The sequence below is a fragment of the Idiotropiscis lumnitzeri genome, chromosome 16, assembly GCF_059441095.1.
Source record: "Idiotropiscis lumnitzeri isolate Australia: NSW breed Sydney's pygmy pipehorse chromosome 16, RoL_Ilum_1.0, whole genome shotgun sequence".
NCBI classification, from domain to species: domain Eukaryota; kingdom Metazoa; phylum Chordata; class Actinopteri; order Syngnathiformes; family Syngnathidae; genus Idiotropiscis; species Idiotropiscis lumnitzeri.
Genome location: NC_142406.1, coordinates 10,516,994 through 10,541,266, shown reverse-complemented (window position 1 = coordinate 10,541,266; position 24,273 = coordinate 10,516,994). Strand labels below are relative to the sequence as shown.

The 24,273-nt window shown below is 43.4% G+C and overlaps 1 protein-coding gene across 7 annotated transcripts in view; it reads left to right on the top strand.

Annotated features, from left to right (window-relative positions):
- kcnh8 (potassium voltage-gated channel, subfamily H (eag-related), member 8) overlaps positions 1-18,862 on the top strand; it is a 51,400-nt gene extending 32,538 nt beyond the window's left edge. For all 7 annotated transcript variants that reach the window (XM_088318484.1, XM_088318479.1, XM_088318480.1 and 4 more), the window contains 14 exons: positions 1,535-1,666; positions 3,895-4,022; positions 4,149-4,386; positions 4,612-4,769; positions 6,876-7,080; positions 8,563-8,772; positions 9,516-9,715; positions 10,451-10,700; positions 12,478-12,692; positions 13,492-13,530; positions 14,191-14,453; positions 15,290-15,408; positions 15,578-15,657; positions 16,884-18,862. In XM_088318484.1, the coding sequence (XP_088174610.1) occupies positions 1,535-1,666; positions 3,895-4,022; positions 4,149-4,386; positions 4,612-4,769; positions 6,876-7,080; positions 8,563-8,772; positions 9,516-9,715; positions 10,451-10,700; positions 12,478-12,692; positions 13,492-13,530; positions 14,191-14,453; positions 15,290-15,408; positions 15,578-15,657; positions 16,884-17,429 (2,783 nt within the window). In that variant the 3' untranslated portion in view covers positions 17,430-18,862. The remainder of the gene's footprint in view (positions 1-1,534; positions 1,667-3,894; positions 4,023-4,148; positions 4,387-4,611; positions 4,770-6,875; positions 7,081-8,562; positions 8,773-9,515; positions 9,716-10,450; positions 10,701-12,477; positions 12,693-13,491; positions 13,531-14,190; positions 14,454-15,289; positions 15,409-15,577; positions 15,658-16,883) is intronic.
- Positions 18,863-24,273: the final 5,411 nt, after the last annotated feature.

Here is a 24,273-nt window from a genome sequence, read left to right as displayed (position 1 = left end):
CGTCTATTTCGGACAAGGCTTCATTTGAGCTGGCAATGACGTACAGCAGACATGGATGGATCCAATTATGGCTGAAGAAAAAGATGTGACATTTTCTGTGCCGCCATCATTATTTGGTGATTAAACATAATCATAAGTAACCAGCGACACAGCATCGCGCCCGGAAAGAGTCGCCGTATTGGATGCAGACAAGTGCTGTAAGACGGCAGGTAGATAAATGAGCTGAGTCAAGAGAGTAACTTACTTTGGAAGAGTTGGTATGCACTTGTCAGATGGCTGTGCTCCACAGTGGGTGTAATAAAATTAAAAAAAAAAAAAAATGTACTCACCATTGAATCAACAATCAGTCACGGTGTCATATGACTTTAAAAGGCACATTTAGCAGATGGCATTGCAAATTATGTGCAATCACAGCTTTCCTAATACCGTCGCAGATGTGGTCCTGCTAAGTCCTGTTTTGTCTTGCTTTTACAGTCGTACTACGCTATATTATATCCTTTACTAAGTTGTCTCCAACATCTGTCTCTTTGCTTTTCAACTTTCCCATGTTTAAAAATGTCCTTCCAAGTTGACTGTTTCCAAAATGTATAGTTTGTCGGTTTACGACATCGTCCCCCTGTTCGAGTCCCTTTTGTTGTTTTCTCAGCTTGAAACCAAAACATCAGCTAATTGTTATGCTTGCGACACCCCGCTGTTCCTCCCACTGCAATCTTGAAACTCTTCATTGGCCCGAGGATTCCAAGTCCCAAGATTTTTGTATTCAGTTAACCCAAAAGATCTGAAAATGAAGTACAAAAGGTGCGACACTGGTTTGCACTCCTGGTTGAATGGATGAGCCAGTTGTCCACTAATAATTTGTCTGTCGCGTAAAAAGCCTCAGTCACACGCGCACTGCCTGAGTCATCAGCAGCCAAGTGAGTGTGCGTGTGTGAGTGGGCGTGATGGGAGGAAACTCCATGGGAGATTCTCTTCATTTGCATGTCATTCATTCCTATTCCTTGAGAAGACAGCCTTGTGGAAAGTTGAGTTTGGTGCCTTGTGTGGATCACACTCACACTGAACTGGGAAACTTTGAAGAAAACGAAGTCGGGCAAGCATGATCATTAATGTATCTCAATGCACGAGTGTGCATATTTTCGGCCATGTTTGCACGTTTCGTCCCAAAGTCCTGAGAATGGTATTTCCTGTGAGAACCCAACAGCGAGCACGGCTCTCACTGGTGCGGTAACGTGCAAACCTGCAGATGCTGACCTGGCTTTCCTCTAAAAGCAATCTATTTAGCAAGAAATGGAACCTGTGTGCTTTGCTTCATCTTGAGAAACATAGGCTCCATCTATAAATGGCTGTGCTTCTCCCACGGGGGGACCCAACTATAGATGGGCTTACTAATAAGTCTGGGAATCTGTGGTACGTGGTTGCACTCCACTAACACGACTAAATACGCAAACGCACACTTGCATACATTACACGCCGTGTATCCTCTCTGACTAAAAGGTGGTCGAGAACTGTGTTAATAAGTGTTTTTCCGTTTCAGCTGTGCTCTTCTGGTGCCTGTTGGACATTGTACCAATTAAGAATGAAAAGGGGGACGTGGTGCTATTTCTGGCTTCATTTAAGGACATCACTGACATTAAAGCCAAAAGCATTCAAGAGGACAAGAAGGAAGGTCAGTGAATACAAACAGGTGCTCTTTTTTTTAACCACTGCTGAAGGAATTCAAGTTAACATCCCTCTGTAGGTTTTCCATAGCCTACCCAAGAAGTTCATTGTACGTTTCTTTTTTAAATGAAAAACAGGAAGAAAATATTTTTTTCCCAAAAAGCTTTCCATCTGTTACCATAGATCCATTTAAAAAAAAAAAAGACTTCTAAAGTCATTTTGGATAACGTGAATGACATTGAGCTAAATTTATATACGAGTAGGTCATTGCGCATGCTTGTGTTTGTGTGTGCGTGTTCCTAGCCTGCATAATTGCGCTCATTACCGTAAATAAAGCCGAGCAGGAAGCAACGTTATTTTTGCCCACATAATGAAAAGCTTTTCAACCTAAAATGAAAGTGGCTGATACAGCATGCCTCCGCAGACATCGACAAACAGCCCACTGTAATGACTTAGTGCATGACAAGCTCCCTGAAATGAGAATACGAGCAATAAGAAGCATTTTTACGTTGACGTTAGCGATGAGTGGAAAGTTGATTTCCTTGTGGGTTGCATCATGATTCCACATACAAAAGTTTCTCACGCTAGCATGTGGTGGTTTGCAACCTACAACCTTAATAATAGGCATTTCTTTAGATTCGTAGCTCTCAGACAAGGTTGAGACAGAATGTATTAAATAATCCTTGTATTGACTCTCTTTAGATTGTGTAAGTGTAGCTAAAGAAAATGACGGTTCAAAATTTGCACTCATTACGCTCATGATGAATTAAAATACAGTCACATTTTGCAACGTGTACATACCATTTCTCTTCTGTCCCAATTTTTTATTATTTATTTTTTTTAATTAATAATGTAATCTTTCTTAATTATCTCATGGTACACAACACTCTGGTTGGGAGTCATTGTTAATTTACTTTCCCTCATTTTTTCTTTTCCTCCATCATTAAGCCACACTCGCCTCTATTACATATCCATATGTTTCCGTCCTCCCGCTTTTGTGCGTTCCCACAACACCTATGGACCCTCGCGACCCCCTCAAAAATGGTTCTAACAGCAAAGGGATATTCATTAGTTCTAAAAATAAAGCATTTCCCCATCTTTGCGCGCCTGCCGTGTCGTGTCCCCCAAGGCGCTGCCTCTTTATGGATGGGCCCTGTCTGTTCCCCTCATCTGGGGTCTGCCGGCACTCAATAGCACGCCAGAAAATGCACGCGCTTTTCCGAAGGACACTCAAAAGCAGTTAGCACTTCAGTTCTTCAGTTCGGCTTTGTTATTGCCTTTATCTGCCCTCAAGCCAATCTGGACTTAGTCCTTTCCAGTAGGTTGAGAGCACGCCGGCAATAACGCTCCCGCTATTATCCAAGTTCCACTCTCAACACATCACTATCCATCTCACATACTACGACGACGACACACGCATGCCGGCACACACCAAACCACTTCAGCAGCCGCAATTTACCATAACAAATCCATCATAGTTTACTTAACTGCCTCTGCAGAACATTGCCCTGCCTTGTTGGAGAACATGTTCATCAATCAATACCTTTGGCAGAATAATCTGATTGAATCCAAAACAGGAAGTCAAGTCAGTGGGCCCCTGCAAAAGATAGAATAGTTCAAATTACGATAAGTGTTTGGCCCAGGATGATACATTAATGCTCCAAACCAAAAGTGTTTAAATCATTTTATTTCGCTCCCTGTGAAAGCATTTTTTTTCCTTGGATTCTGCTTGACGTTAGCCATAAAGCTAGCCATTAGTGCTAACTACTGTACCGCTTTTGCTGAGTCAAAAGTAACCGAAATTGTGTGAAATAGCCAACCCATCAAAAGGGACAGAGCCAATGCTGGGTTATGTATAGCGGATAATCTTGGGTCAAGTCTGAGTTTAATATACCAAGAAACGGGTTTGCAAGTCATCAGTATGGCTGCAATTAATGATACAAATTGTATTGTTAAAGAAGAAGCAACATTTCCTCTGCTGTACACAACCCTGGGTAAAGGTAACCCAATCTACCATCAAGTGGGTTATGAAAACAGCGCATGGCATATTTTCTTTAAACATCATTCATCTGTTTCAGTGTGTGTCACAAGAATGCAATTTTAGTCCTAATATCCTTCGCGTTGAGTTGAATTAACTCTAATTTTCTTAGTCATGCGTTTTGCACGCCTGCTCAATGCTAAAAAGATTAATTAATATGCCAAGAAGCCAATTAATTCTTAAATTTGTGTTTGCAGAGCGGCGGCGTGGCAGGATCAGAACGAGCTCTCCGTTCAGCTCTGCTCGTATGCGGAGCAGCACAGTGCTCTACCACGTCTCTGGGCACCTCCACAGCAGAGAGAAGAGCAAAATTAAGCTCAACAAGGTATATCCTCGGACACTTCAGACCACCAGATAGGCGGTAATACTACAAAAAAAAAATGTCACCGCGCAAATGGTGATTGCCATTTTTTGAACCTGTTTTTATTTGATGTATTTGTGTCTTATCCAGAATGTTTTTGGCGACCCTCCCGCCCTGCCAGAGTACAAGGTAGCAGATGCCAAAAAGTCCAAATTCATCCTGCTGCATTACAGCACGTGCAAGGCCGGCTGGGACTGGCTGATCCTGCTCGCCACGTTCTACGTGGCCGTCACCGTGCCGTACAACGTGTGCTTCATTGGCGACGACGACGACCTCACCCGCAGCACGACCGTCAGCGACATTGCTGTGGAGATTCTCTTCATTCTGGGTGCGTTGGGCTGGGTTATTTACCTCCAGCTCATGTTTTCATTAGTGTGTGTGGCTTTGGGACTTTGGTCATTTCTGCGTGATTTTTTTATTTTTTTTTGTAAAATTTTGATGAGAATCCACACGCTGAAGAATGAAAACTAAAAAGAAATCCCAATTAGTCCTTCTGCCGCAACTACCTTTTCTCACTCATTGATTCCGCATTCAATTCAATATTTCCCCTCAGATATTGTTTTCAATTTCCGCACCACCTACGTCAGCAAGTCAGGCCAAGTGATCTTTGACGCTCGTCAGATTTGCTTCCACTACCTGACCACCTGGTTCATCATCGACCTGGTGGCCGCCTTGCCCTTTGACCTGCTCTATGCCTTCAAAGTCAGCGTGGTGAGTAGCCTCGAGCTTTTTTGCACCCGGTTGCTTACAATAACAGAACAGAATCAATATACTTCTTTGTCCTATAAAATGAGACACAACTCAACTTTTCAATGATCGACTATTTGCTAAAAAACATATTACAGAATTTATGCAGGGTTTATCTGTTTCTAAGGCACCTAAACATCCAAAGTTTCTGTCAAAGCCTTATGATTGATGTCTTGCCCAACAAAGGACCTAACTAATCCTGTCAACATGCGTGTGGATTGGAAAGCACATCTGACATTTCTACACAGCAGCTCCACATGGATCGTTCCCATCGCTGCACCACTGCCTCTTTGATTCTCTCTATTGATTGCACATACAGAGGCTTTCAATTGTATTTTATTGCATCATTAAAACTTTTTCTGCGCGGCTTGACTCGAACGCAAGACGCCCTTACGGAGAGCACAGTACAAGAAGTGCAGCGGTGGAGTAATTATGTGGAGCTGCTCGACTTGACCCTCGCCGACTGATCCTTTGCCTTACAATGCTGTTTACTTTCACTTACAGGATCCTCTGTGTGGTAAGGTTCTCTCTGCTAGCCGTCTAATTGTCTTTGTTTTATGTCTAATTTGACTGTAAACATCAACTGAGAGTTATTCTGAAATAATAAATAATACGTTATTTTCTGAAAAGATTTTTGGGGATCACATAAAATGTGCAAATGTACCTTTATGTATGTAATAGTACATCCTTACATTCTCTTCCACTTATCCAGTGCCAAACAAGGCTTCCATGCTTAAAACCGAGGGTGAATGCTATCATTTCCAAACCTAACTATCATAATAACCTAGATATGCTTGATCGTAGTGTATATTTCAACTAAAGAATCAGGTCACAGTTATTGGTTGATGTCATTGCAAATGTGTCAATGTGTGTCAGCAAGCAGACCCCGCAAGCAATGACTAAATGCGTCTTGAACAGTGGAGTGAAGGAGTGGGCAACACTACATGCTGCCCCTAGGCAAAGGTCCTTGTTTGGTTCCAGACTCTATTAATGGAAATACCACACAGTCCCAGTAGATCACAATTTAATTTTAGGGCCACCGGGCCCCGAGCCCCGCGGCCGCGACGGAGACAAGAAACTAGAAATGGCCTGTAATTGCTGAAACGTCCCCAATAAGGTCATAGATGTTGCTTTCATATCCTGAATCCATCAGCAATTGCGGATTCATCCTGCACAAAAAAAAAAAAACACACCTGGATGCATCACTGTTCCATGCGATATATTTGCGTATGGTGCGACATCTGTCAAATAGTTGAAAATAAACAAGACTCATGTTATAGCTCGTTGGGGGGAGAAAAACACATTGCTGCTGGCAGGTGAAGAATAAATGAGAGTTGTTGTCAAAATTACACTCGCGCACAAATACCGCCGAGAAATGGCGAGGCAATCAAGTGGCGAGAGTAGATTTGAGAGGTAATGGAAAGGCGTGACGGGTGAGATGAAGGCGGGAATAGCTGATGGAGAAAGGCAGCCCGTATGTACGCTTATGTGGCTTACTGGTGGAGGAGAGAAGGACCTCGCCATAGGTGGGATGCGGGGTGATGATAGATGGTGGCGAGAAGATGAAGCTGCTCCCTAAGGCCTGGTAGGAGGCTTCATTACCCCTCATCCTGCACTGCTCCTCGATTTCTCACAGCAAGTGAGTGTGTTGGGGAAAATAAAACAAAGCGCGTAGGGGCAGCGCTGATAAGAAGTGACCACACATTTTTCTTCTTAATACTGTTCAAATGCCATCATCATGTATTTCTCTTCTATATACCCTCATACACATACTTCCTTTCCTTGCGCTCCCTAGTTGCAAAGTTATACAGGTATATACATCTATAGCATTTATGTCCCACTTTCTCATATTCCCTCGTTGGGCTCCCATATGCTCAATAAACTTGAAACATCCGGTACGTCCTCAATGGAAGGTTACCTATCATCCTTGCCCTACATCCCACTAAATAATCGCTGTGCAGCTTTGCAGTGTATGAATTTCGGAAAGGTGCAAACGGGAAACTAAACATCTCAACAACCGCATCTGCAAAATGCACGACTTGATCTCTCGTCGTTTGTCTCTTTCGCCAGGTGTCTGTGGTGCACTTGTTAAAAACTGTGCGGCTGCTGCGTTTGCTCCGCCTCCTCCAGAAAATGGACCGCTACTCGCAGCACAGCACCGTGGTCCTGACCCTGCTCATGTCCATGTTCGCCTTGCTGGCTCATTGGATGGCCTGCATTTGGTACATCATCGGGAAAATGGAAATGGAGGCCAACGCCTACAACTGGGATATTGGTGAGCAATGACAAACAACGCATTTGCTGCAAAACCACAATATTTCAGTTTGAACTGGATTGTTACGATATATATGATTCTGACACTGCTGGACTAACTTAAAAGTTGCATTCTAAAACATCTTCAACATTCTAGTCTCAGCTACGATTCAGCGCTGACTAGCTATCGAGCTATTTGAAGTCAATGGAAATGTTTAGAAGGAACGGCATGCGCTGTGATTTTACAAGTGTTCCTGATTGGATATTGATATCAACTGTTCTACTTTGGATCGATAGTGCTTTGTTTTTCATCCACCTTTGGCTAATGCCTCATTAAAAAGAAAGCAGACGCTGCATACCTAAGTCGTTTGAATCCATTTTAATGTGAGTGCACGTCATACTTGAATTTCTGATTCATCTCAGCTGTCACTCAGAAGTCAGGCCTCCGCTAAAGCATCAAGTGTATAGTCATAGGGATTTTTGTTGCAAAGGCAATATTATTATGAACCTATATGTAAAGTACCTATAAATATGGGCCACAAATGGTCCTTTTTTTTTTTTTTTTAGCATCTACATTTAGATGATGATGAATCATCGGTTTTATCGATTCCAATGTTTGTGCTGACAGGCGGTTGTGGGCTAAAAGTGAGCGAAGTGTGTGATTCGGCTGATAATTAATGACTCTACCCAAGGTTTCCCCTCAGTACTCAGGTGCCTCACATAATGAGACCCCATGGGGTGATCTCTGGTCAGTATCGATGAAATGCGCCGCTCGCAATTACCTCTCGCTGTTGTCCTCACAAGCGGTTCCGGGTCAGCATTGACTGGGCCATGAGAATGACGCCGATTCCTCTTGACCAATTACTGCATCTCAGTGTCATAAAATACAGGAGGCAGGATTAATGTGTTGTATCCTAATTATGCATTTTTGATGCCGAACGTGTGTCGAAGTCGGGCAGCTGTGAGGGCCTTCTATCCAATTACCATTCATCAGTGTCTGCAGGAGACTCTCCAGGGATCAGCTGCATGTCTCCACTCCGGCTTGACCAGGGATTAGTTCTGCTTCCAAAGCATCTGATATGCTTCTGCTCAATCCATTGTTCGAGATTCAGCAAAGGAGCTTTTTGCTCACCGCGATGTCCAGAACATGCCACTTTTTGGCTTTATCTAGCTTGACGAGCTTTCCACTACTGAGCGTCTGAGCATGCTGTGTGCAAAAGTAGTAAAAACAATTCTGTGTAATCGCCGAAACAATCTGGGATGTAACTAGTCCTTTTCCAGTGGCAACAAAAGAACTTTGTGGCAATAATGAAAGTCATCTATGTCTAACAGCATGCTGTGACAAAACAGCATGGTATTCTTAGAAAGGAAAGCACCAGATAACAGTAAGGATACTTTTTTTGTTTATTAGGCGCTCACAACTGACTTTATAAAGATGTCCCAACTGGAGATAAAAACAATGTGTCCGCTTTCTTCCTGCCCCATTGCTAAATAATATGACCAGGGTGGCTGCACGAGCTGGCGAAGCGTCTGGAGTCACCGTACTACCCCATCGGAGGGATGAACAACTCCACCAGCGGCCCCGCCATCCGCAGCGTCTACGTCGCCTCGCTCTACTTCACCCTCAGCAGCCTCACCAGCGTGGGCTTCGGCAACGTGTCGGCCAACACTGACGTTGAGAAGATCTTTTCCATTTGTGTCATGCTTATAGGAGGTATGCGCAATACACAGCAAAGAAAAATGTGGGGGAAAAATCATGTAAATGATCCAATGAAAATTGCAGCTTTTTTTTTTTCCCCCCCATGTTGTGGATGTAGAATTTGTGAATGAAGAACCGCGGGTTGCTGAACCGACACGACTGCATACGTACTTTGCTTTGAGTCTAATTTTGCATGTACATTAATCAAGTAGATCTAATTGGGTCAGTCTGATCCAGTTTCTGCTTGTTGAACCAACGTTTGCATTTAGGGGGTGAAGAGAGGTAACTCTGGCGGGGTTTTCCCCCGCGGCATTTCACCCTTGCTCCTGCAAAATGTTAAATGTTCTCGAACACCTGGAGGCTTCTGCAGTCAGCGACACTCAGTTTTGCATAACATACGACACCACTCAGGGCTGTGCCGTGCCAATTGTAAGAATTTGGGACAACTGGTCATGAGTATCCACAGTGGAAATTAACCAATAAGTGTGCTATATATTTGTGAGTGCAAAAAAAAAAAAAAAAAAAAAACATGCAAGGCTCAACCTAATATTGTCAGTTAAGAAAATCTTTTCATTCTTTGCTTTTTTTTGTTTTGTTTTTTTTTTCACTGCTGATCTGGGAGAATCCATGCTTGTTAGTTTTTTTGAAACCCGCGCAGCCACTTTGGGGTGAAACTGACTCTATATACTCCTGGCACCATAGGAAAGTTTCTCAAAAAAGCCCAAATGCACCCACTTCTTCTTCTCTTCCTCCTGCAGCGCTGATGCACGCGTTGGTCTTTGGCAATGTGACTGCCATAATCCAGAGGATGTACTCCCGCTGGTCCCAGTACCACACCAGGACCAAAGACCTCAAGGACTTTATACGAGTGCATCATCTGCCGCACAGCCTGAAGCAGCGAATGCTGGAGTATTTTCAGACAACCTGGTCAGTCAACAACGGCATCGACTGTAATGAGGTACAAACAAGAGGTCCCATCGCCTTTGGTTGGTCAAAGGGAATTAGAGGGGCGATTGTCAGAAAAGAATGAATTAGTGGACTCAAACAATCGTTTTCTTCAAGGTGGAGAGTCATGACTGAGTTTACTTGAGGACATTTTATGGGCAAGATGAGTTTTGAGGAACAGTGTCTCGTTCCCACCTTGAGCGAGCCACGAAAAGTGAGGCAGGCAGCGGGCGAGGCGTAATAGCGGCTCTTGGCTCCAGGCTGCGAGTGGCTGTGTGAGACAGCTGTCAGCATCGCGCGGCGATGCAGAGATGGAGCGATGCTGATGAATCTCAGACGGATGAATTAAAGATGAGCCTCTTGATTACAGTCGCCTCGACCCTAATGGCTCATTGATCAGTCTTACGGGGTGCCGAGCTCCAGATTTGAGTCCTGACAAGGAGGAAGACTGGCAGCTGATATGTTTGACATTTTTTTAAACGCTATATCAAATAGCTTTGTTTTGGATTCTATTTGATTGCTTTTCTGTGTGGCAACAGTGGGCACTTGTTCATTCATGAGGTGCATGGGAGAATGCTTAAAACTACTACTCCTACTTAAAACATACAATAGGTAATATAATGTAGAATATTAATAATGGCAGAATGATAATTTATAGTCCTAGAAAGTCACAAATTGATTTCCTTCCATTGCCTCAAATTGAAACAAGCTCTCCAACTTTCACAACTACTTCTTGCGGTTTTCACAGCTGCTGAGGGACTTCCCCGATGAGCTCCGCTCCGATATCACCATGCACCTCAACAAGGAGATCCTGGAGCTGTCCCTCTTCGCCTCGGCCAGTCGGGGCTGCCTGCGCTCTCTGTCGCTGCACATCACGACCACCTTCTGCGCTCCGGGAGAGTACCTCCTCCGAGAGGGCGATGCCCTCCAGGCCATCTTTTTCGTGTGCTCCGGGAGCATGGAGGTCCTCAAGGACGGCATGGTGTTGGCAATTCTTGGTAAAATATACCGGATATTTCCTATGACCAGCAAGATATGTGGTATTAGAGTCCCTCCGTGCCTTTATTAGGACTTAAAAAAGGAAAAGTGCAGCAGCAGTTTTGATAATGAAGCTCCAAGAGCATCACCGCTATAAAGTTGGTTCCTTTTAAATGAGCCTGTTGTTTGGAGAAGGCTCCCATGAAATTGCATTTAGTCACGTGTCATTATTCAACATGCTTTGGCGGTGAACTCCAATTTAGGACCCGCTCACTGTCATATTTTTTGCCATGCTTGACTTGATGATGTGCCCGATTCAACCATTGCAAAAATGTATTCCGGTATACGTTGGTGACTTAATTGGACGGCTGCAAGAGCATTCAGTTCCCACAGGTTCGGCCACATACGCATCCTTCTTTAGAATTTATTTTAAAACGACGTACTTCAGTCCTCTCCTCACTTACCTGCATCATTTCATCTGCCCAGTTAACTGGAGTCGCGTTATTCAGTCCATTTGCTGGTTATGTTTTAGATAGCTTGAGCAGTGATGAAACACGACACAAATGAGTTAGCAGTTAAAATGGCAACTTCTCATTAATGAGCTGAAAACTTTTTGGCAAAGATGCAATTCCGCAAAAAAAAAAGGTGTGTTTGAACTGAAAAATAATTATGATGATGGTTTATTTTTATCAAAAGCATTTTTAGAAGCTTTAATGAGAGGAAAAGCAAACAATAAGATGCTTTAATAACACCTTCTTAGAGACAAAATAATAAACTGTTCATTTTTTTTATTTATTTCTGTATGCATTTAGTTTGTAATCCGCCATCCATGTTTCATCTTTCTTACTGTGATTCATCACCAGGAATTTATATGCAATTTTCTCCTTCAAAATAACATTCACGTGAATTGTTTTTAATTATAAGAAATTGAATCTGAATCAGAATCCAAACCAACCTGATTCCCAGGATGAGCATTTCCATCCTCAAACATCTGCTCGAAACAACATTTCGCCTTGAATCAATAATAATATTGTTCATTATGTGTGACGTGTGTGTTTATTCGCTGCAAGTCCCTCTCGGGTGAGGATAACTTAATTGCGGCGTAGCAGAGTCAATTGAGGACAGAACTTGGAAAGCATAGCGAGAGTAAAAGTTGGAAAAGGCTGCATAAGGCTGGAAAGAGGAAGTTTTATGTAAATTAAACAAAGCATAAGGATTAAGAGAGAAGAAAAAGAAATGGGGGTGGTACCATTGAATAGGGGGCTGACATCATAAGTAAGCCGAAGTGTTTGTCTCGGACACAGTAAGTGCAAAACACAACCTGACACACTATGAATATAAATCCTAACTTTTTATTGCATTTTGATGAGCGCTTTTTCACTGGCTTATTGGCTAATTTTATGATTTGTATGCACAATGCAACATTCTTATTGCGCTGAAACTGACAGTTGCGCATTATTAATTACTGTTTGGATTAATAGCCTTAATATCAGAATCTAATCTATTTATTCATTACAAAGTGAACATCTTTTTTTTTTCTACTTTGACCGTCAAGTGGTATCACATTATGAAAGATAATTGAATGGGGAAAACCTCTCTCACGACCCAAAAACACACACTTGCACCTAAAAAAAACTCTCATACTCACCAATTTGTTTTAAATTAGTGAGAGATTTGTTGGTGTACATATGTGACAGGTAAATTTGTATCTATTATTGAAAATTATTATTATGTGTGGCCTTTCCGTCACCTCCTACAGTGTCCCTGAATTGCACCATCTGTGTGTCCAATGAGCAGGTAAAGGGGACCTGATTGGCGCGAACCTGTCTTTAGACGACCGAGTGATCAAAACCAACGCGGATGTGAAAGCGCTGACCTACTGCGACCTGCAGTGTATTAACTTGAAGGGTCTGTATGAGGTGCTGGACCTCTACCCGGAGTACTCGCATCACTTTGTGCAGGATATCCAGCAGGATCTCACCTACAACCTGAGGGAAGGACAAGAAACACATGTGAGTCATATATATTTCTATTGAATTCAGTGTTGTCGGATTTTACATGAGAATTGGTAGAAAATGGGTTTTAGAGCCCAATTTCTTTCAATTTGACACACTTCAACAATTAGGCAGAAAATTTGAGTTTGTGCCTTTTTATCTAAAGCCAACACTAGTTATTCTGTTATCTGATGCTAATCTGGGCTGGACCTCACACAATGTAGATTTTAATATACATCAATTAATGTCAATGAATTGCGCTGGTCAACAGTCAATTTTACCCAAAAATGTTTTCATCAAAAATGCCTGAAATGCTGACATATTTTCCTGTCAAAAAAAAAAAAAATCCTATGTCTAATCAGCAACATCCAAACTAATAGTCCAGATCTTGGTTCTGATCCAAATATAGCACACTGCAAATGTGTGAGAATGATGGATGTCACAGTTTTGCTGCTGTAATTACAGCCAGGCGAGAGTTTGTTGTGTACACTCAAGAGTGGCCCACTTTCGCGCACTAACAAACGGATTTTTAGGGGGGAGCTTTTGCACGGAGTCAACTATGACCACTGGGCAAAAGTTTAAATGAGGAGGTAGTTGTGTTCTGTTGTGTTCTCGCAAAGTTGGAAGCAGAAGATTTGAATTGAGATTTAAGGGTGGCTCTGTTTTGGGCAGGATTAATTAACTGATAAGAGATGTGTGCCAAGACTTTTGCCCAGATAGTGTTGCTTGTTTATTGATGTAGCCAAAGGAGAGAGCAGGCAGACTGTTTTTGATTGCTTATTTCAAGGCACTTTTTCCTTCTTTGGCCGTCTTCCAGGGGAAGGCTAGACTGTCGACAGCAGCTCTTGATTCTCAGGTACTCCACCACAAACAATCTTTCACACAAAAACACACAGATGTTGATTGATCATTTCCCATCTAAGAGCAATATCCTCATGTTTGAGTGCCATGATTGAAAAGATTATCTTCAGCGAATTTTTTAATCGGGTCAGTAAAGGATATGAAACATTTCATACATGACCATTCGCTGATGATGAATTCTTTGGGGGGGAAAGGACTTGCAAAGAGGGTCAATTAGCACTCAGGCTTGCACCTTCACGTGAATATAATGGCCAGATATTTTTTTTTCCCCACAGAAAAAAATCAATCAATCAAGCATTCTTGAACTTTGCGCTTGCACTGTTTTTGTTTTTCTTCGAGGGTTGGGTCAATCAATATTTGAGCCTTCACCGTAACCTCTATTACAGTACTGTAGGCTTCATCACAAAACAAAGCGCACACATGTCAGCACTTTCGCCTTGGTTGCATTCTCACTTTTTTTTCTTGTCTGTGTATTTACATGTCCTTAAAGGTCAGTAGTGAAGGTTTATAGGATTAAAATGCACGCCTGCCTCCAAGACGCCATAGATGACACGTCTTGCATGAAATCAATCAAATGCATCGAGAAAGATACGCATACTCTAATATTCACAAATGATGGCCGTTACATGACTTTATTGTTCCCCTCCGTTCCCAGTCAGGTGTGAAAAGGAACGGGCGCCTTGTTCAAGGTTGTGCACCTCTCGCCGAGGCCCACGGGGGACATGACAAGAACATGAGGGAAGATGATGATTGTCTGTCATCGGAGCAGAACCGAGCTGTGACCCTCAGGGGCGCCGCTGGATCGTCTCCAATGGGCCAAGCCAATCACGGAAGCGCAGGACGGAGCTCTGAAAAGTCTCGAAGGATGAGCCAGGATATTACTCTGCTCACTTTAGAACCTTCCAACCTGAGCCCCAGGTGAGTTGGATCGCTATAAACTGATCTGCTCATTAGAATGTCGCTAATGTATGTTTACAATCGAGAGCTGTCTACATATGAGATGCTTTGTGTCAAACATTTAGTGAGAGTCGATGATTTTTGAAACTCCAGGGGGGTATATAAAAAGATCAGACAAGTGAGAACTCTTCTTTGGGCAAGGTTTAGTTTGAAAATGAATAAATAAATAAAAATAGGATGTGTTTATAAACACCAATGTCCTTCAAGAAAGTGTACACGTCTGGCAAAGCCAAAACTGTTTTTAAAAATGTACTTTTATGTATTTTGGACTCTTTGATGGTCACTGCTTCATTCATCTAAGGTGTTAATTAGCCAACTAATAAGCTGCAATTAAAAAAAACAGTTCTGAATGCCACAGACAGAAATTGTAGGCCTCGCTTTGTGCAAATCATTTGTCTCGTCTCAGCATACTTTTTTTTTTTTCAAGCCGTCCAAACCAACAGGGACAAGCATGTTTACAGTGTTTGCTCGGCAATTCATCATCATGCAACAGACCCCCATTGTTGAGGGACAGCAAAAGAAAATGAAAGGAGGGTGCTGTCTTGCCTTGCTTCACGTCAAAGTGCCGAGGAAGGTGACAACAAAAGACAAAATGAGATTCTTACAGTTGTGAGCAGGAGCAATAGACGTTATTGTTTTAATGCCAAACAGACATTCCCCTGCAGCCAAGACATTAAAGATGAAGAATGGAACCCAAAGTTCGAGTGTTCACTTGCTTAAATGAAAGCAGAGAGACTTTTTGACAGCTCGCACTTCGGCCCCCCCGCCCAGACGCTCGCATTATTTCCTCTGTGCAGAATAGTGGACGGAACAGAGGACGACGAGGCGACAGAAAGTTTGCTGCCCTTCCCTGGCTTCTCTTCCAACCGTGGTTGCCATGACAACGATCCCACCAGTGCCTCAGCATCCACCACAGGTGCTCCCGTGCATCTCATGCGCATTAAAGTGAAAATGCTTACTCGCCATGGCCTGTTTAGTTATGATTAATGTGACTTAGCAAAATTTCTCGCTGCCAGATGCTGTTTTTAAAATATGGACGTCAGCACTCGTGGGACTGATTTGTAACAGTCCCATTTTTGTCACAGAAATGCCACACATCAGCACGGCGGAATTAGCGGCAAAAGCGGAGGAGACCAGAGGACAACTCCGACTTCTCAACCAACAGGCGAGTGTGAGCACGCATGCGTGTGTCCGTGCGTGTCACACAAAAGTGAAGAAAGTTGCAGACATTAATGGCCACTGCAATCTACATTGGAAGCAATACAGTTACTCCATAAAAGTGATTGATTTATTTTTTTTTGTGCCTCTGTGGGAGTGGTCATAGGCAAGTTAAATCATGGCTGACTTCCCCAGTGGCGGTGGTAGACTGAGAAGGCGTGCCACCAACTTGTCACTGCGCCAGGTTCATCAAGACACGCCCTCACATGTGCTCAGAGAATAGAGCTCATTGCGTTGAAATGCATTTCACCACTTCAGTTTTCTGGATGTTTTTTTTTTTTGCGCGGGCGCGCGCCCATTGCTATTATAGTTGAAGTTACATTGGTCAGCACTACTAATTGTCTTGGCCCGGAACAATTTCGATTGACATGACAGCTCAGTTAGGTTGAGATATGATTTGACAGAGAAAAAAAATCCAACACCCACATACATTATTGGAAACAACAGGAAGTGTCCAAAAAGGAGCATTGCCTTGCATTCGATTGTCCAGGTGTACCTAATGTTGTGACTGGTGCCGCTTAGCATCTAATATGATTGTGTTTTTGCTTGCCGCTGCAGGGCTGACCACCCCCCACAATTCCTCTCTGAGGTGGCAAAGCTGAACTGCCACCGTATTGACGGCGTGTCGGATTGGACTGTCGCTCGCGCCATTTCTATTTTTATCAACGCCTGAATTTGGTTTGGGCTTTTTGTCAGCCACTGCAATCATTGCAACAGCGTGTGTGAGCACCCAAAAACACGTTGTTCAGTGAGTGTCAGACTGAGCATTATTATCTTTATCAAGGCGGAGTATGCCTATGCAGGTGTCCCTAATGCTGTGGCAGGGGAGTGTCGTCGATAAGGGCGGTCACCTCGCTTCCCGCCTGCTGTACTGGGTGATGCTGGGAGGGCTGGTGGTCTCTCTCCGGTTGCTGGTATGCATGATTGACCTGATGAATGGCAATGAGTGCTCCAACTGGCAGAGGCAGATGGCACGTTGGCATGGCTTCATGGCCCGCTGTCGACATGCAGGGGGGCAAGGCAATTCTCCGCCCCCCCACACGTATTAGTCATGTAATGAAATAGGAACTGGATTGCCGAATGGGTCGCTGCCTCGATAGTCGGATGGACTGACAGACATTCACTGATTGAGTGGTTGACGATTGTTACATGTTTTGTTGTTTAAACTGACAGGTGCTAAACCTCGGGAGGGAAGTAGCGGACCTGGGCCAGGTGATGAAGCGGATGGCCCAGCTCATGGAGACCCTGATGTCATCCGGACCCCAAGCAACACTGGCGTGGCCCACGCAGCGCGTTCACCTGCAACACTCTGACACTCCTCCGTGCCACCCTTCCCCGCCCTCGTCTCAGACTCCCTCCATCTGGACGGACACGCCCATGTCGCTGCCCCCCTCTCGTCTCACGACGCCCTCGCGGCATGGCGCCATGTGCCGCGTGGACTCTCACGCGCATAGACCCCGGGACCTTCAGTTCGGGTTCGCCCCGAGTCCCTTTCAAACGCAACCCTCCTCCATCATCGCAGAGGCGCACATAACTTCCTCGCCCTTCAGCTCACCGGAGACTCACCAATGCAACGACGGGCTTTCTACCTCTATCAGGTCAAGGGTATGCAGTCCACCTCCGCAGGACGGGAGTGACGCAAGCCCTCATCGGAGCTCCGGGCGCTCCCCTCAGTGTGGATTCATGCAGCTCTACCAGAACCAAACGAAGAGTTTGTAGCAGGCCTGCATCTGGCATCTGCTGGCCTTTCTTTCCTTCGACTTTTCTGGGAATGAGCACATCATTGGATGATATTTGCAGGGATGCAAGACCACTCTTGCTTTCGAGACACGCAATGAGAAATTCAATTGCATGCAAACAAATTAGATGTGTTAGCATTAGCTTCGAATAATATTCTAGTGTTTATTAAGACGGGGTTTAACGGTTTCTGGCAAACAACCAAACCCCTCCCTCCCTTCTGCCACCCAACAACCCCCGAGGCACCTTACAATTTTAAAGCAATACACACACTTTCTACTCATGCGATTTATTCTCGGACGCCAAGGTTTTATACCTTTTTCAGGGCCGAAATGATGCAGGTGTGCTCCCGTGCTGTAGAAATTGAGGCTACAAAAGACAATACCTCTGAGGAGCCATTCACATGATAAGAAATCTCAAGTGGATGTGGGCTTTGGTGACAAAAGGCGATCCCCACCCAAGCAACCCTCCTTCCCACCTGTCACTGCTCTTTCCCAAGGACCAGCCCTGATTGGCCGTAGTTATCCAATGCGTTGGAGGGATGGCTGCACATATTGTGCTCTTACTCCTGGTCCTCTGGGAAGTCGGGGGGGAGTCGGGTTGGGGGTGCTGGCGACCGTTGGCCTCGAGCAACTCGCGGGCCCTGCTGTCGTCTGTCACACTAAGCAGGCCTTGCCTCTCCTTCCGTGGCTCGTTTCCAATATTTCCCCATTTTAGCATCACCGGCTCTGTCCTGCCCCCTTCCTTCCTTTTCTCTCTGCATGCTTGTCCGAGCACTTTTTACGTAGTACTTGTAGACGCACATGAACACGCCGCATGTCCCTATGAGGGAATCCAGCTCGCCATTTATCCTTCTATTGAAATGAAACGCTGTTTTAATAAGCAAGCGTGACATTTACTGATGCATACTTATTGGATGTTGGGTTGATTTTCAAACAGCCAGGTCATTTCAAGCCTAGCGTCGTCAGATGCATCCCTGTTGTGGAGTGGCCTGGAGCAGACCGACGATAAATGAGTTTGCGGTCCACGTCGGAGGCCGTTTCCCCCGATTTTGATCAAGGGTTTAGTGAGTTCTCTCACAGGTAAAGAACGAAGGCAATATTCACATAGAAATGCACAATATTTAAGACTTTTATATTTATATGAATGTATCAAAACCAAAATAATGTATTTTTTTACCTTCAAGAATGCAAGACTTTAGCTTAGCAGTTCTGTATACGAGGTAGTGCCAGTTTTGTTGGGCGGCACAAGCGGGATCCCAAACGGGAAAAAGGTCCTGACTCTCATCCCAGCAGATCTTCTGTTGTTTCGCATTAATGTACAGTTGGTTGTATTATGCTACCTTGCACATGGAATGTACTGGAATAAATTGTTTTACCCTCCCTTCAGTTTTTGATATTAGATACAAGAATTGTTATGCTAATAAATGACAAACATGACTGTTAAGTCAAGGTCTGGGTTTTTTTTTTTTGTTTGTTTTTTTAGTATGATTCTTTATGCATTGCATGGATTTTTTTTCCATTTTGAGGCACAGTAGGATTAAAAGACCTTTTCCTCACAGTTTCTATTAACTATTTCCCACTTTCAAGTGGCGACTTCAATCTCAAAAATACTTTTTCTGTGAATTTTTGCGACAGATGGGTGGCATTTCTGCGACCAAACATGCCGTTTCTTGATGAGCCATCCTTATTGACATGGTATCTCCTCCTTTCATCTTTTATTAACCATTTCTCATATCACTCAGTCCAAACTGAGGCACGTCCTGCTTTGTACCCAACCTGTTTTTCTTTTTTCATCGAACTGGAAAGGTCAGTTATGGTGAAAACAAGGCCTCGGCCAACACAAAAAGCACAAAATGATGTAAGAGCTGCAGTCCATTCAACTTGAATGAATTGTTTACTGATGGCCCGGACCCAATCTCGACATCTACAGCGACAATTCAACCATTCCTCACTAACACATATTCACTGTTCCATTCAAATGAGCACTTTTTTAGGCGAAAACAGCCTCTTCAGCTGTCCCAGATTGTCGTTACAAAACACTAACAGTGTACTGAAGGGATGAATTTTTTGCTGTCAATTTATTTCCGCAAAATGCTTTTTTTTAACCTTTACAAACCTGCCTGCCAAATGTAAAAGGTTTGTTATCTGAGGATTTTTTTTATGTGAGCGTGTGATGTTTTATTTAGCTAAATATGAGAAATAGTTGCGTGCATGAGAAATTGTTTTTTTTATGTCCCTTGTGAAACCTTTAAATGCTAATCAATTTATTATACCGCGTTTAGAGCGAGCCACGCCGCTCAGTGAAGTGTTGTGCCATTTGTGTGCGATGCCGGCTGCTGTGTTTGCGTTGCAGACAAAAGAGAGGAAGTGAATTGGACGGTGGAGCTCACACGATACTTGTGCGTTTGATAAATGCGTCCGAGCTGCCCCCATGTGTGCCGTGGCACAAACGCTGCTGCAGTAAAAGAGTTGCAGAACAATAGCTAAGTCGGAAACCAGTCATGAATGGTGGCTTCCCCTCTATGTTAGATGAAGTGAGACTACTGGAGCATCAATAAATTAATTGATTATCTATTGTGTGTGCGAAGCCGAAAAGCAGGAGTTGGAGCTTAAATCAAGCCGTTTGGGCATATATTGATATTGTTTTGTATTGTATTATTTACACTTTGTTCTCGTGTGTAAGACAGTTCATCAACGTAGTAGAATAACAATAATACATTTAAGACACTAGAATACAACACAGGAATTTCTCCTGAGTCCTGAGACAAGACTCCATCGCTGCAATAACAACGTCGAAGTTGGCACCTTAAAATGTGTCAATTGCGCTTTCTCGCCGGTAGGCGGCAATGTTTTCCATAGTTTTGCGTGAGTGAAGACGCTGTGTTCCGTTTTAAAAAAAAAAATAGGGTTAGGGAGTCAGGTCCATGTCTCTTTTGGTCGTTGGATTTTATGTCTGGAAGCAGATATTAAAAACAAATTATTTGATTTTCATTTTACACCAAAAGTGAAACACAGCTTGATTTTCTCGTTAGTTTTATGGAACGAGTAAGGATAAGTATAAAAACAGTTAAATGTTCAGATGTTATTTCTAAAATGTAAATAGATTATACAGCACGGGACACAAATGGAAAAACGGCTCCTCTTTTTTTCTTTTTTTTTTGCGATTACCTGGAATTGTCACCGACAGCATTTCTACAATTGACCATGAGATGGCGCCAATGTAGCGCCAGAAGGCAATATTGTGTAATATCATGATAGCCAGGTTGTCGTACTTGTTTTTTTTTTTTTTAATTGAACAATTATACACAACATAAAGGCATCAACGAATAACATCACTTCACATCACCTGAACTTAGGAACCATAACAATGCAATTCTAAACATAACGAAAAATAAATAAAGGAAAATAAAGAACAAACGAATATTCATAAAGGGGCATTTCACATTAAGTCATATATTTCCAATAAAGAAAATAGGCAAATGATGTTTTCCGTCCCGAACCAGCTTCAGAAATTTACTAAAAAGTAAAAAGTCATTTTTCCAGTGGAGTAGACACGGCTTTGTTCGCAAATATTTGCAGGTCGATTGGAGACAGGTGTGCACGGCGGGAATTATCAAATGCAGGTGCGGCAAGATGGCGCCCGACCGCATGGCTTTTCCTCAGGTAAGTGAGCACACGAGCAAATGTTTGCTGTTTGTTGGCTTTTCTCCCAATTTTGCAGATTTGCACACTTGAGGGACGTCGAAGCGTTTGGGGTTTGTGCACAGCGCGTCACAATTTGCGTCCTTTTGCCCGATTTAGGATATTGTGCTCTTTGTTTCTTGTGCAACAATTTTTTTTTTAAATGCTTTTGGTTTGCTCTTTTTTATTTTAATAATGCTGGCCAGCTCTTTTTGCTTTGTTTCTTTTCTTTTTATTTTCCTTTTTTTTTTAACAAGTGTTAGAAATGACACAATGGCTTTGTACTTGATATTTGAACTGTATGCTTTTGTTTGGATGACTAATTTTTGGAGTTTGCTGAATGTGGTGCATTTTTATTTCAGGTGGTGTGTAACATTTTTTCCGTATTTTTCCGTATTTGTTTGGGCTAATGGAGGACCTTATTACATTTGTAGCTCTTTTTTTATTCATGTGCTGGGTCATTGCACCAATTTGCAATTAATTTTCCTTGAATCTTTATTTAGTAAACTTGTGAATGTGATTGTCTAACCTTTGACGCCGATTGTCACGAATTTACACCCTTTCCGCTCTAAATATAGCCAAAAATTGCGACTATTTCTCCACTGCTGGTTGATACATGACCAAAACGTACCTGGGAAACTTTTACAAGCATTCGTTCATCTGATTTTCGGCCGGAGGGGACATTTTATCCTATTTGGACGGCGGAGCCCGACTCATGAAAGGATGCCATTTTTGGACCGCAAATTTGCATAATCTGTCCGATCTGAGGTAAGTTGTTGAAATGAAAAATTGTGCCGTCTTATTGCACAGCGGCTTTCAACATTACATGCATATTCTTAAAGAAATGGCAATCTGTTATCTGTAATGATTACAAAAATTAAATATTGAGATGTAAACTTAATTTCTGTTTTTCTCTGCAGAACTAAAAATGAACACCGCATCCTTCAATACAAAGCGAGCAGGAGGATCTCGAACCAGATGAAAATAAATTTGTGAATTTACATGTGTGTGTAATTCATGGCTGTAACTGTGTACACACTGAATACATGAAAATGTCTGCGCTCTTTTTTTTCATACTTTGTCCGATTGTAAAGACTAGACTGTGTACAAATGCAAATTGAAACGTTCATCTGTGCCTGAACAAAAGCTGATTTTTGTCAATTCCACTAATGAGCTGAACATGCTCACTGCCAACACGCAAAGTTCAGTCGCATTAAGGTCAGTAAACTTTTTGTTTTTGGTGTTTATAGTAATGTTTTAGAATAGTTCTATGAATTTGTCTTTCTGGATCAAGAGATTGGATGAGGCTGAAATATCCAAATGAAGTTGCCAACACACAAGTAATGATGTGTGTGTTTTGCAGGCTGGAAGAGGAGCCGACTGGAATGAGAAAAAGGAGCAATTCCACATCAAGTCAAGAATCAAGCAGCACGCAAAAGTTAAAGTTGTGTGGGGAGCGTGTGAACAGGAGGGGGAAGGATGTTGAGCTCTGTGGCGCGCCTTGGTTGACTTTTGGTTCTGGATGCTCGTTGTGTGCTGTGCTAGAAAGGTTGGCTTGAAATGAGGGCAGGCGTTGAAAGTGTTTGGAGGGCTGATTGGAGTCTGGTGGTCTTGCTTGAGATGGTCTTTAGTTGTTTGCCTGGATCCAGAGCAGTTGTTTACTTGTGAGAGGATGGCAATTGAAGGCCAGAGTGTGCAGTGTCGGCTTTGAGGGTGGACTCAGCATATTGATCGACACTAACATCCCCTAATAATATCATATCAATAACTAATATTTGATATACCATCCACCCCAACCCCTCTCTGCGTTTCAGGGTTGTGGAGGCACCTGATTTGCTGAGGGGAACCAAGAGGACCTGGACCAGGCGAATGAGGACATACACAAGTGTGTTTTGGGGTGACAAAAGACGTGGTAAAGAAAGTACGTGCACGTCAATAAAATAAGTGGAGGGTGAAGAAATATGGCCTGGAAGTCATCGGCTGATTTTTGTGGTGTTTTAATAAACGGACGAGTGCTCCCACCAAAGTCGGCGCTCCAATCAAGTCGGTGACACGTCACATGACTGTGACGCTTTTGCTGTGAGGATTCAGCACCGAGCGAATCTTGGTCTTGAGGAAGAACCGCTTCTCTGCCGACGACCTGCCGTGTTTTGACGAGTTCAAGTCTCATCTGGTTTATTATATAACACGGTATTGTGTTAAATGTTGACCACGATGCCTCCGTCCTTGACTTGTTGCAGGGTGAAGAGGAAGCCGGTTGGGACAGGAGGCACCTTGGAGAACCAGAACAGGGTCATAAGTACACGTATTAAAGTAAAACAATCCAAGTGACAGTCTCAAAAGTAATTGTCTGCGTTTATGTGCTTGTGTTTGCAGGATGGAGGATCAGAATGAAAGACTGGACAGAAGTAACAAAACTCGTAGCACGAACATGAGCAAGTGACACACGACGACGAGAGGAGCAGATGCTACGGCCCTTGGAGAGCAAAGCGCCAACGACGGAGAGTATTTCTTTGCTCTTTGTTGTCTCCGCTGTCACTGAACGACACGTGCTGGTATTGAGACATTTTGAGTTTGGCCATTCAGCCAAAAATAAATCAGCATATGACTCATCCACACATTTTGTTGTTTACAGTCTATTTTAATGACTTGTCATTGTCCCCCCCCCCACCCCCGGTCCATGTTTTTGACTTGCAGGTTGTCGGGCGGCGGCGGAGTGTGATGTTCCGGGAGGCATCAAGAACCACCGGACGAGGGTTAGAATTATTCATGCGCAAAATAACGTGAGCAGCACACGACTAATTTTGCTAACATTATGCGTTTTGCACGGTGCTCAAAAGGACGGGCGAGCGCACCCAACAGACAGTCCAATCAAGTCGGTGACACGTCACATGACTTTGTTGCTGTGTGGCTTGTGCACCGAGCGACCGGGCCAGAACCGCTTCTCTGCCGACGACCTGCTATGTTTTGACTCATGAAATGAAGTCTCGTGTTGTTTTCTTCCTTGTATATATAACACGGCGTGTGAAATGTTGCCCACTCGGCCTCCGTTGCAGCCTGGCCGTCCTGGAAGGGGATTGATCTTTCAATTTCAGGTTTTCTTCTGTAGGGGACGTCGCCGACCTTTCGTCGACTGTTTAGAT